Source organism: Bactrocera neohumeralis, chromosome 4 (assembly GCF_024586455.1).
Source record: "Bactrocera neohumeralis isolate Rockhampton chromosome 4, APGP_CSIRO_Bneo_wtdbg2-racon-allhic-juicebox.fasta_v2, whole genome shotgun sequence".
Taxonomy (NCBI): Eukaryota; Metazoa; Arthropoda; class Insecta; order Diptera; family Tephritidae; genus Bactrocera; species Bactrocera neohumeralis.
The window spans coordinates 75,423,379-75,435,197 of record NC_065921.1 but is presented as its reverse complement, the minus strand read 5'-3'; the positions used below and the strand labels follow the sequence as shown (position 1 = coordinate 75,435,197).

General features: G+C 39.8%; 4 protein-coding genes across 5 annotated transcripts; 2 read left to right on the top strand and 2 right to left on the bottom strand.

The window, feature by feature from the left end:
- The first annotated feature begins 159 nt into the window (after positions 1-159).
- Positions 160-1,960, top strand: LOC126755676 (uncharacterized). 2 transcript variants are annotated; one of them, XM_050468411.1, is made up of 3 exons: positions 160-682; positions 749-948; positions 1,005-1,960. In XM_050468411.1, the coding sequence occupies exons 1-3, from the start codon at positions 375-377 to the stop codon at positions 1,520-1,522; spliced, it is 1,026 nt and encodes a 341-aa protein (XP_050324368.1). In that variant the 5' UTR covers positions 160-374; the 3' UTR covers positions 1,523-1,960. The 2 variants fall into 2 exon arrangements, with proteins under 2 accessions (XP_050324368.1, XP_050324367.1); XM_050468410.1 differs by having other exon boundaries at positions 161-682; positions 996-1,960.
- A 127-nt stretch (positions 1,961-2,087) lies between these two features.
- Positions 2,088-2,453, bottom strand: LOC126755677 (protein PET100 homolog, mitochondrial). Its single transcript, XM_050468412.1, has one exon. The coding sequence runs from the start codon at positions 2,340-2,342 to the stop codon at positions 2,097-2,099; it is 246 nt and encodes an 81-aa protein (XP_050324369.1). The 5' UTR covers positions 2,343-2,453; the 3' UTR covers positions 2,088-2,096.
- A 357-nt stretch (positions 2,454-2,810) lies between these two features.
- LOC126755155 (facilitated trehalose transporter Tret1-2 homolog) lies at positions 2,811-4,303 on the top strand. Its single transcript, XM_050467532.1, has one exon. It carries the CDS (start codon positions 2,859-2,861, stop codon positions 4,218-4,220), a length of 1,362 nt encoding a protein of 453 aa, XP_050323489.1. The 5' UTR covers positions 2,811-2,858; the 3' UTR covers positions 4,221-4,303.
- A 1,104-nt stretch (positions 4,304-5,407) lies between these two features.
- On the bottom strand, positions 5,408-6,332 carry LOC126755156 (uncharacterized). The gene has a single exon (XM_050467534.1). The coding sequence runs from the start codon at positions 6,238-6,240 to the stop codon at positions 5,671-5,673; it is 570 nt and encodes a 189-aa protein (XP_050323491.1). The 5' UTR covers positions 6,241-6,332; the 3' UTR covers positions 5,408-5,670.
- Between the last annotated feature and the right edge of the window lie 5,487 nt (positions 6,333-11,819).

Genomic DNA, 11,819 nt, shown 5'->3' with positions numbered 1-11,819 from the left:
TTTAGGAATAAAATCCAATTGTAGAAAACAAGAATAAAGGATATATTAAAAAAACAAACGCTGCACTCAACACATAGACTTAAAGAAATAAAAAATATCTACTTTACGTATCGTTAACAGCGACATCCAACGCAGAAATCGCTAACGCTAACAATTATGTGACGTCAACATAACTTTATGATTTTAGCGAAATTTCTCACGCAACCATTGTTAATACGGTGCAACGTAAAAATTGTCAACAAATTAAAGAAAATGATAAACAAACAACTGCCATATAGTATATACATATATGCGTAAAATAAATAATAAATTGTGTGTAATTTGCAGAAAAGTATATTTTAACTACAACACGGTGACACTATTATTTATTGAACATGACTGGCCATCGAGCATTGGAAGACTCGGACATGGCATTAATTGAACGCGTGAAAATGACACCATCACTGTACGATCCAAGAAACCTAGATTTCCGTCTCGCCTATCGTAAAGAGCAAGAGTGGGAGGTTGTTGGTGCCATGATAGGGATGACAGCAACAGAGGCAAGACGACGTTGGACTTGCCTGCGCGATCGGTATTCACGTGAGCTAAAACAACTGCGTTTGCATCCGGAGAAGAATGAGTATGGTAATAGTCCTTTTTTCCGCCAAATGGATTTCCTACGCAAATTTGTGCGAAAGCGAAGGTTGCTAAGATTTGCTATATAGTTAACACAATTTTTTTATATTTTATAATTTTTTTTTTATCTAAGAAATCGTCGACGCAATGGATATGTTGAATATGAATATCAAAGTACTGAAGAACAAAAGGTAAACAAAGATGGGCAAAATATGCATAAAAACGACGAAGAAGAGGACTACAGTTTAGAAAACTATGATGAACAATCCGAAAATTACGATGGCAAAATTGATGAAAACACCATGGAATCGGATTATCCTGAATTTGTTGATGGTAATTTCCTTTTACTATTGCTTTTGGCTAATAATAAATTTGCTTAGTGGACGCAGGTGAAGATGTTTATGAGGAGTGTGTAGAAACGCCTATTACTGAAACAAACGCAAAACAACATTCACTTAATCACACCAGTATCGAAGTTAACTCAAAACAAATGATTGCACCGACTATATCAACAGCTGCGCAGCCTCAAAATACAAACCGTGCAATACACACGCTTTCCAAAAATCAATTACAACAGCAAGTGGTGATAAAGACAACCCCAGCTGCTGCATTGCAAGCAACTCAATATAAACAAACGCGTAATTTATATGCTAACTCACAAGCAAGACCTCAACAACCAAATTTTCAAAACCAGTTAGACACCAATGTGTATTCAAATATGACAGTTCCGGAAACGGAAGATGATCTTTTCGGTAAATCAATAGCCGTGTACTTAAAGCAATTGTCCCGTCGTCACAAAATTAAAGCACAAGTCGAAATGTTTCAAATACTGGAAAAGTACATTGAACTAGAAGAGAGTGAAAAAGTACGAATATCAGTAAAAGCAACGAATATTAACAATGGCTAGAATCCATTAGGCAGTTACATTATTTTTCTTTGATTGAATCTGAAATATATATGCGTGTGCACTTCCATTGCACACAAGCAACTTAAGTAAAGTTTCTAAAACGCATTTTTAAATATCTTTTGTTTCAAATCTACAATTTCTTTACCTATATAATATTATTTGCATATTTAGGTTGAATTAAGTAAAAATGTAAAAAAAATAGATTAAGATTTATGTACATATTAAAAAAATAAACTTATTTTTACTTCCAAGAAGACGTATACCAGTTCAAATCCGTAAAATGTATGCCAGGTCTCTGTCAATTGTTTGGCAATGGCATCTTATGAATATAATTTAATGCTGCGAGGAAATATATTTGTATATGTACATAACTTTAGATCATCATTATTCAAGTTATTCATGAATAAGTACTAAATAAAAATCATTTTTATAATTAAATATTATTTCCATTATATTTCAATAGCAAATGTTTAAGCGTTCTTTAAAGGTAAATAATGCAACTTACAAAAAACAAAAATAACCTTATATAATATTCTAGCATAGCACACTTCTTTTGTGGCAACAAAGTAAACAATTATTTTCCACGCTTTTCTATATCCTCTAATGCTTTCATCATTTCTTTATCTCTTTTCTCACGCACATCTCTTATGGCCTTTTGAATCTCTTCCCGGTGACCTAAGCTTTCTGGTGGATATAGCTCACGCCTTGTCTTGGTCACCCATTCCTCAAAGTAAGCCGGTTGATTGAAGATGTGAAACATGGCCACAGGAAAGGCCATATACAAAGTCATTTTAAAAACTTCTAATTGCCAGCTACCCATTTTTGCACTTTTCTTAAACAATCAAAATAGTAACGAGCAAAATTTACACAAAAATTACAAAGCAATAGAAAATTGTTAAAATTGATCAGCTGTTTATGGAGGCAGAACAACTATTTTGGGAAATTTTCGCAGCCGACGGCATTGCCAACTACGTAGAATAATTGGGATATTTAAAATTTTTTTCTTAATGACGTCACGATAACACTTCAAACCGATTTTTTTCTGCTGTCAAATGCGCCCAGAAAAAAGTAACGGTACTCAATGCTCGTAATTTCTTTTTCCATAATTGTCATGTACCGTTAATATAATTTCAAGTTTAGAATACTTTAACTGTTTTTTAACGGGTTAAATGTAATGTTACGTCAAGCCACTATTCATTCTCCAGTCACTTCAGAAAATTTTCTCAGATTTTTTTTTCAAAACTGCAATTTTTGCTCAAATACATTTACTACATATTTAAACGTCCTTATAATTGACTACAAAAACCTATATATTTTGTTATAAATACGGGAAAGAATGGCCAAAGTTTATCGCCAATACTTTGCCGGCTTGGCATCGGCTGGTGGTGCACTTGCATGTGGTGCGACAATAGGTTGGTCCTCGCCGGTGCAAGACGAATTTACCAGTGAGAATGATTACGGCATAACCTTTTCCACCAAGGAATACGCCTGGACTGGCTCCCTAATGACTTTGGGTGCAGCTTTTGTCTGCTTCCCCGTTGGTGTGCTCATAACGACCATCGGACCGAAGTGGACTATGATGCTTATGGTTATACTGTTCGAGATTGGCTGGGCGCTGTTGATATTTGCGCAAAATCAAATGATGATATACGCAGCACGCTTTTTGACCGGCATGGCAGGCGGTTCCTTCTGCGTTTGTGCACCCATGTATTGTACGGCGATTTCACAGAAGGAGGTACGCGGCATTATCGGCAGCTTCTTCCAGCTGCTCATCACCAATGGTGTTTTGTTTGCATTCGTCTTTGGTGGCTTCACAAAAGCCTTCATGTTCAGTATCATTTGTAGCATACCGCCACTCGTTTTCGCTGTCATATTTATATTTTGTCCAGATTCACCGATTTTCTTAATAAAGAAAGATCGCATGGAAGCAGCACAGAAATCAATGGAATGGTTGCGTGGCAAAGACTACGACTTCAGCGCCGAGTTTAACGAAATGAAGGCCGACAATGCTAAACTTAAGGAGAATTCCGAGAATTTGGGTAAGGCATTATGCCGTAAAGTCACGCTCAAAGCTTTAGGCCTGTCCATATCACTGATGATACTACAACAGTTTTCCGGTATCAATGCGGTAATCTTCTATTCTTCAAGCATTTTCAAGTCTACGGCCGGCGGTTTGGAGCCACGTTATAGCACAATGATTATAGGCGTGATGTTGGTGGCAGCCACAGTTGTTTCGCTGTTCATTATCGACAGATATGGTCGCATACCGCTGTTATTACTATCATCCGTTTTTCAAGTGATCTCCATCGCCGGCTTATCGATATACTTCTTTATGAAAGAGAAGGATGAAAAGTCTGTGGAAGACTTGGGTTGGTTGCCACTGCTCAGCATTTGCATATATATCTTAATGTTTTCCGTCGGCTTCGGTCCGGTACCATGGGTGTTCATGGCTGAGGTCTTTACCGAGGATGTCAAGGGTATTGCCGGTTCGATATCGGCCACCACTAATTGGCTGTGCGCTTTTATTGTCACTCAAGTGTTCCCAATTCTAAATGAGTCTATTGGTGGCGGTGCGTGCTTTGCGATTTTCGCTATTATTTCAGCTGTGGGCGGTGTTTATATTTACTTCTGCGTACTGGAGACGAAGGGAAAAACTTTTGCCGAAATTCAAGCCGAATTGGAAGGAAAGAAGGATTAAGAGGCAAAAGCAGAGGATAGAATTTGAGTAATATAAAAAAATATTATTTTTCGCCATGTGAATACCTTCGTATAATTTGTAAATTTCCGCTCTATTGGCAAAATACATTAATCTATTTTGGACTTTTTTTTATAAATATGTTAATTTAATTCGTAAAAGATATTGTAGATCTCGAAGACTCGTCCGTATGGACATTAAACGGGGACAGTAGATTTTCACAAAGCTTCTCTTGAGTCGAATTTTTCACCAGCAAAATCATTCGCCAGAGATCGGAACATGTAGCAATGACTTTGTGCCTGGCACGTACTATAAGGTGGATGCATGAGAACTTCCCAACTAATCTCTAGCAGCTTCGGAGAACTCACCAACAATATGTATGGCCTGATATTGTCCTGATAGAACACAATTTCTCTATTATTGGCTTAAGCTGTCCGTTTCTGGGTAATAGCTTTCCACAGACAGTCCAATTGTTGAGAGGAGAGCAGCTCATGTTAGATGATTTTCTGTCAATCCCATCTTCTTTACCCTCATTCTTGGCTTAGTCACCGTTTGCATCGGATCACGGCGATTCCACCACGACCGTTTTCGCTTGATATTGGCGTAAGCTTGGCGAACCTTGTTAGCTACTAAGATCTATGCAGTTGTAAGATCCTTCTGGTTCGAAGTAACTCGTAAAAGGTGTAGTGAGCTCTTGTTACTTAACAAGGTTAACCTTTCAAGGCAGCTCGGGAGCGCATCATAACACGTATGACTGGCCATTTCCCAGTCGTAGTCCCGAAGGTAAGGTTAAAGGGTTTACCAGATGTCAGTTGTGGAAGTTGCTTGGAAGAAGACGTGCTAGAATTACTTTAACAATTCCTACTTGGCAAGGGATCAAGGTTAAAATATTTTCTAAAATTAAGGAGAATTTACGGGAAAAACGTTTGGTCATATTTTCGGTGGGTTCATCGTACTTTGTCTTGCTTTGTCGGAATTTTCTGATTTCATAAAAAACGGTCTTTAGTCGTCCAATTATGAACCTCATCTTTCTGATCAGCTATAGCATCTAACCTAAACAAACCAGCATTTCAGCCGTCACACTAATATCCAGTCTGCTCTTCAGCATTTGTCCTGTTTGCTTCTACCACAAATAATTTCAACTTCCTCGGTATTTCTTAACCTCTAATTTCGCATAATTTATTGGCTTGGTAACAGTAAAATTATGAATTTAGTATGAGAAGACCATAACTCACGAAACAATTACACATACATAAATAATTTGGGTCGATGAGCTGAGCAGCATTTCAAGGTCAATTCGTCGACGGTTTCAAGAACACAACGGATCGGCTCAGTTCATCAAAGGATTGATTTTGAAATACTAACAGGCCCATCGACCTGAATTTAGTGAAACATTTTAGCGCACATTTACAGAACTTAAATGTCGGCTACTCTCCAAGCTAATATAAAACCGTTAAATAGCTACACCTTGCCGTGTCAATTGGTTATGAAACCAGCCAATGCGCCAGCTAGTCGCCTCCGGATAGTTATATTTGCGATCTGGCGAATGCTCATAGCGCAACGCTAGGTAGGCACCGCGTTGACCACTCTTCAGCAGCTCACGCTCGTTGTCCGGCACTGTCTTCATGGGTCCCTTAAATATGCCCATGAATTTCGATTCATCTTTGGAGAGATCGTAGGCGAAGTCATTGGATTGCGGTTTTGCTTGGCGTACACGCGGTCCCGATGTAATGTACGAACGGAAGAGTGAGGTGCGTCCGTTGACCGCGGCGTGTGTGTTGAAGCGCCTGTCGCCAAAGGCATTGCTGTTGTTCGTGTTGGTGCAACTTTTGCTGGTCTTACTGCCATTGTTGTTGTCGCAACTGCGTCGACTGCTGCACGAGCTGATGCTGCTCGATGTTGAGTTGATGGACCGTGCGGTGTATGCGCCGAAAGTGGTTGAGGAACGTGTGCTTTTGTACCTTGCTGTGGTTTGTGCCGTCAGGTGGGTTGTTGTGTTTGGACTTTTCAATTTTGTCGCCATCTCATATGAGCTAATAAACGGTGCGATATGCTAGCCTACAGCGAAAAAATTCATAAAATAAACTGATTGACTTTTGATAATAGGAAAAATAAATATTCGAATTTAACTCGTAACATTGAATTTATACGCAGTGGTGATTGTTCAAGCACTTCAAATGAGGGTTGTTTCACACCTTTCGATTGTGGATTGGTTGGTCGGTTGATTGAAAAAGGTGCATCTGGCCTGGTATGTACTGCGTTCTTAGTGTTCCAAGATCTGAGGTGAACCTGTAGAGTTCATTGCTTAATCCTTGAAGCAAAGGGGACTGCATTCTTGTCTGAGTTCTAGCGGATCAACTCATTTCCTTTTATTCGTGTATGATTGGGTACTGATATGAATTTTACCCAGCTCACTCTCTCTCTGACAGAGTTTCGAATAGCAATTGCCCGTCTAAAGAACAACAAAGCGGCGGGGGTCGATGGATTGCCGGCCGAGCTATTCAAATACGGCGGCGGAGATCTGATAAGCAGCATGCATCTTCTTTGTAGAATATGCTCGGACGAAAGCATGCTCGACGGTTGGACCTTAAGTATGTTCTGTCGAATTCACAAAAGGAGAGACCAAAAGCAAAGTCTATGCCAACTACCGCCAGGTAAGCCTCCTCAACATCGCATATAAGGTTCTATCGAGGGTACTGTGTGCAAGATTAAAGCCCACCGTCAACAAACTGATTGGACCTTATCAGTGTGGCTTCAGGTCTCGAAAATCAACAACTGACTACGTATTCACCACGTGCCAGATCTTGGAAAAGAGCCATGAAAAAATGGTCGCCTTCGCTGATTTCAAAGCTGCTTTTGACTTCACGGAAAGGATCTGCCTTTATGCCGCTATGTATCATGCGACTTCTTCAATCTACTCTTGCAGAAAATAACTCGAGCTGCAGAGCGGAATAGAGAAGGTACACTCTTCTATAAGCGTACGCCGATGATATTAATATTAGTGCTTTTCCACTTTCCAGATTTGATAAGTCATAACTTCGAAATCGTAGATAATTTCGTCCATCTTGGAACCAACATTAACTTCAATAACAACGTCAGCCTCGAAATCCAAAGCAGAATACCTCATGCCAACAGGTACTACCTCGTCACTCATCATCCGCGTTCTACTATATGGTGCAGAGGAAGGGGCGATGACAAGATCTGATGGGTCGGCGTTATGAATTTTCGAGAGAAAGGCTTTACGGAAGATGTGGGGGTATTGGCAATTGCTGGAACGTTGAGTTGTACGAGATATACGACGACATTGACATAGTTCAGCGAATTAAAAGACAGCGGCTACGCTGGCTAGGTCATGTCGTCCGAATGAATGATAACACTCCAGAGCTGATAGTGTTCGACGCAGTACCCGCCGGGGGAAAAATAGGAAGAGGAAGACCTTTACTCCGTTGAAAAGACCAGGCGGAGAAGGAAGAACGCTTGGCGCGCTGTTGTATACTCGGCTATAAACGCGTGAGCGGTGTCTACGGCAATTAAGAAGAAGAAGATGTACCTTACTTCTAGTTGAATGGGTACGTTAATAAACAAAATAGCCACGAGCCATTATTGAGCCGTTACACCGCCCGGTGAAGCCGGTCATAATGTTACAGTCAATGGGGAAGAATATATAATCTTGAATATTGACTTTTTCGTGCCTGAATTGAAGGATTTTGATGTAGACGACCTTTGGTTCCGATAGAACGCACTACATACCCTACAGCCAAGGACAGAGCCAGTTTATTAGAGGAAACCTTTTGTGAGCGCATTATATCTTGTCGTGGGCTTTTGATGTGGCCTCCAAGCTCGTGCGATTTAACGCCGCTGCACTATTTTAGGGAGTTGTGTGAAGTTGTTTGTCTACGTAAATGAACCTGAGACGATTGACGTCTTGTAAGATAATATTCGGCGCTTTATTGCTGACATAGAGTCCTAATAGCTGTGGTCCAAAATTAAGCTTCTCGGCTGCAATTTATACGAGCCAACTGCGTCATTCATTTGCCTGAAATCATTTTATAAACATAAACGGAAACCTTTATCTTTAAAATAACGCTAAATTCTTGGCCATAACATTTAATGCCTTTCTTCTTGAAAACCACAAGTCTAAAAAAACCAAGAACTTGAGTTCAAAGAACTCACTTAAAATTCGCTCATTTTCATTTTCGCTCCTGTCATATACCTTCCTTATTTACATAGTTTCCATAGCCTCTCAATTCAATCACCATAAAACACGTTTAATGCCAAACAACAACTTTTAGATTATTAAATCTTCTCTATGAACTTGTCTTTTAGTTTATTGAAATATTTGTAATTCTCATACTTGTTGAGTATTTACTTAAGCGTTCATACTTGTATACTCGCCTGATAAGTAGTGTGTGCGAGCGCTGGCAGAATCATTCATAATATTTGTGGTTGCGGTTTGCTATGATGAGTTCCTTTGCTTGTTTACTTCATTAAGCGGTGTCAACAACAGCTATCTGCAACGGCAACTTTGCGGCAACGACGGCGGCTTTAATTAAAACATATCCATCAGATGTTTTCTAACACATACTCGTTCACATACACCCACCCACCCACACATACATGTATATGTAAATAGTGAAAGTATGCATGTGTGTGTGTGAGCATTTTTGCCGAGGCAGGAGTTTCATTTTTGTTGCTTAAACTACCGTTGATAGTGCGGTTTGCTTTGGGGTTTTAAATATTTGCGGAAGCTTTATTACAGGGTTTTCCAATAAGAGTGAAAGATTTCTTAAAAAAAGTCCTAATTGTTAAGATAATTCAAGTGTTTTTCTATTTAATGTGAAGTACAATCGAATTTAACTTCATTCAAATGGTCTCCAAGACTTCTTTTGAATTTTCTATGAATTCGATGAACCTAATTTTCGAGCACTTTTTCCACTAAATCTGGTTGTATGTCATGAATAACACGTTCAATATTGATTTCTAAAGATTGAAGGGAGTCTGGTTTATTGCCAAAGACCAATGGCTTCAAATAAACCCACAAGAAGAAGTCTAATGATGTTAAGGCACAACTTCTTGGCAAGTAATCGAATCTCCAAACTTTTCTCGCAATTATTCGGTTGTTGTACGTGCTGTGTGGCACGTAGTCTTGTTGGAAGCTAATGTTGTCAAGATCAACTTCTTCCAATTGCGGTAAAGTCCATAAAAGTTGCTTATCATCGATCGATGGTTATTCATGAGTAATTGGTAGATTTTCTTCGCACCAGAATCGACAGTTATGTTCGTTTACCGCACCACTCAGATGAAAGTGAGCTTCGTTGGAGAAGATGATTTTCTTAAAAAAATTGTTATCGTTTTCAAGTTGTTCTGAGGCAAAATCAGCAAATTTTGTTTACATTTTATGGGGTCAAAAACCTCATATGCTTACATTTAGCCAAGTTCGCAACCTTTTTTTTAACATTTAGCGTTTTCAAGTTGTTCAAGGCAAAATCAGCAAATTCACGACGTTGACGGTGGTCAAATGGCTTCAGTTCTTGAGTGAGAACAATTTCATACGGATCAAGTTTCAATTCTTTCTCAAAATTTGCCAGGTTGTGGTGTTTTCATAGCATTGAGCGGTTCTTTGTCTTATTGGCTCTTGAACAATATGTAAAGAAAATGTACGATGAAAAGTTTGAACAAATGATCATAAAATCGTAAAAGCGCACTAAAAGTTGCAACTCTAAAACGATTATTTTGATAATAAAATTAAAAAAAAATTTAAAGTTGTATCTTTCCAAGATGAAATTGTAGACATCACTTACTACAATGAAAAAAAATTGCAGATCACGACATACAATATTAAAAATGGCCGAAACGATACTTAGAAATTCGAATTGGAATCATCCCTATTTGAAAACCCGCTATAAGAAATTTATACATAAAGATGTATGTGGAGATCAAAAGTAAAGTTGAATATAATACATAAAAAAATGCATATTTTCATAAAAAAGGCATACAAGTCCTTGTAGAATATTGCTTAATGTCAAAATTCGAGAGCAAGTCAGTTTTTCATCACTAGTTGTTTCTTGAATGATCTTTATTTAGCGCAGAGAGTTAGAGAGAATTCTGAAGTTAATTAACCATTGAATGAATCGTATAGGATCTTTCGGCAAAAAAACAAGTTAATAGTAAATACTTCGGTCAGATATGAAAATTGGGGTGTTCGTTAGTAGAAAATTGTTTAAATTTTCATTTAATGTAGATAGATGTTACCCAGATTGAAGTATGATAGCGAGATGGACAAGAAAATCAACACTTATTAACAGTCTGAAGATAAGTAAAAGCAGCGAATAACCCGTGCATCACAAGTGAGGTAGAACTTGAATCTTTTCAGTATACCTTTAGCCAGCGCACAGGTTCATATAAAGCTAAATGGATTTACAAATAATTATTTATGACTTTAACGCTGATTTTGGAAGGAGGAGGAGCTATGGGTAAGAGGACTAAAGCTATTTCACACTAAAGTAAGTTCTGGGTGGGTTACTATCGCATAATCATCGCCTACGCACTGGTCAAACAAGGTGCCTGCTTCACTTATATAGAGCCCGCGCAGTCACCTCATGACTTTTAAATCACAACACATCAATGCGTAACAGCCGCCTAAGCACTGGCCAGGCACGGTGCCTGCTTCACTTAAATAGAGTCAGTTGCCCTCACAGTCAGTCGCCTAAGCACTGGCCAGGCACGGTGCCTGCTTCACTTATATAGAGCCAGTTGCCCGCGCAGTCAACTCATGACTTTTAAATCACAACACATCGATGCGCGACAGCCGCCTAAGCACTGGCCAGGCACGGTGCCTGCTTCACTTATATAGAGCCAGTTGCCCGCGCAGTCACCTCATGACTTTTAAATCACAACACATCGATGCGCGAAAGCCGCCTAAGCACTGGCCAGGCACGGTGCCTGCTTCACTTATATAGAGCCAGTTGCCCGCGCAGTCAACTCATGACTTTTAAATCACAACACATCGATGCGCAACTGCCGCCTAAGCACTGGCCAGGCACGGTGCCTGCTTCACTTATATAGAGCCAGTTGCCCGCGCAGTCAACTCATGACTTTTAAATCACAACACATCGATGCGCAACTGCCGCCTAAGCACTGGCCAGGCACGGTGCCTGCTTTACTTATATAGAGCCAGTTGCCCGCGCAGTCAACTCATGACTTTTAAATCACAACACATCGATGCGCGACAGCCGCCTAAGCACTGGCCAGGCACGGTGCCTGCTTTACTTATATAGAGCCAGTTGCCCGCGCAGTCAACTCATGACTTTTAAATCACAACACATCGATGCGCAACAGCCGCCTAAGCACTGACCAGGCACGGTGCCTGCTTCACTTATATAGAGCCAGTTGCCCGCGCAGTCAACTCATGACTTTTAAATCACAACACATCGATGCGCAACTGCCGCCTAAGCACTGGCCAGGCACGGTGCCTGCTTTACTTATATAGAGCCAGTTGCCCGCGCAGTCACCTCATGACTTTTAAATCACAACACATCGATGCGCGAAAGCCGCCTAAGCACTGGCCAGGCACGGTGCCTGCTTTACTTATATAGAGCCAGT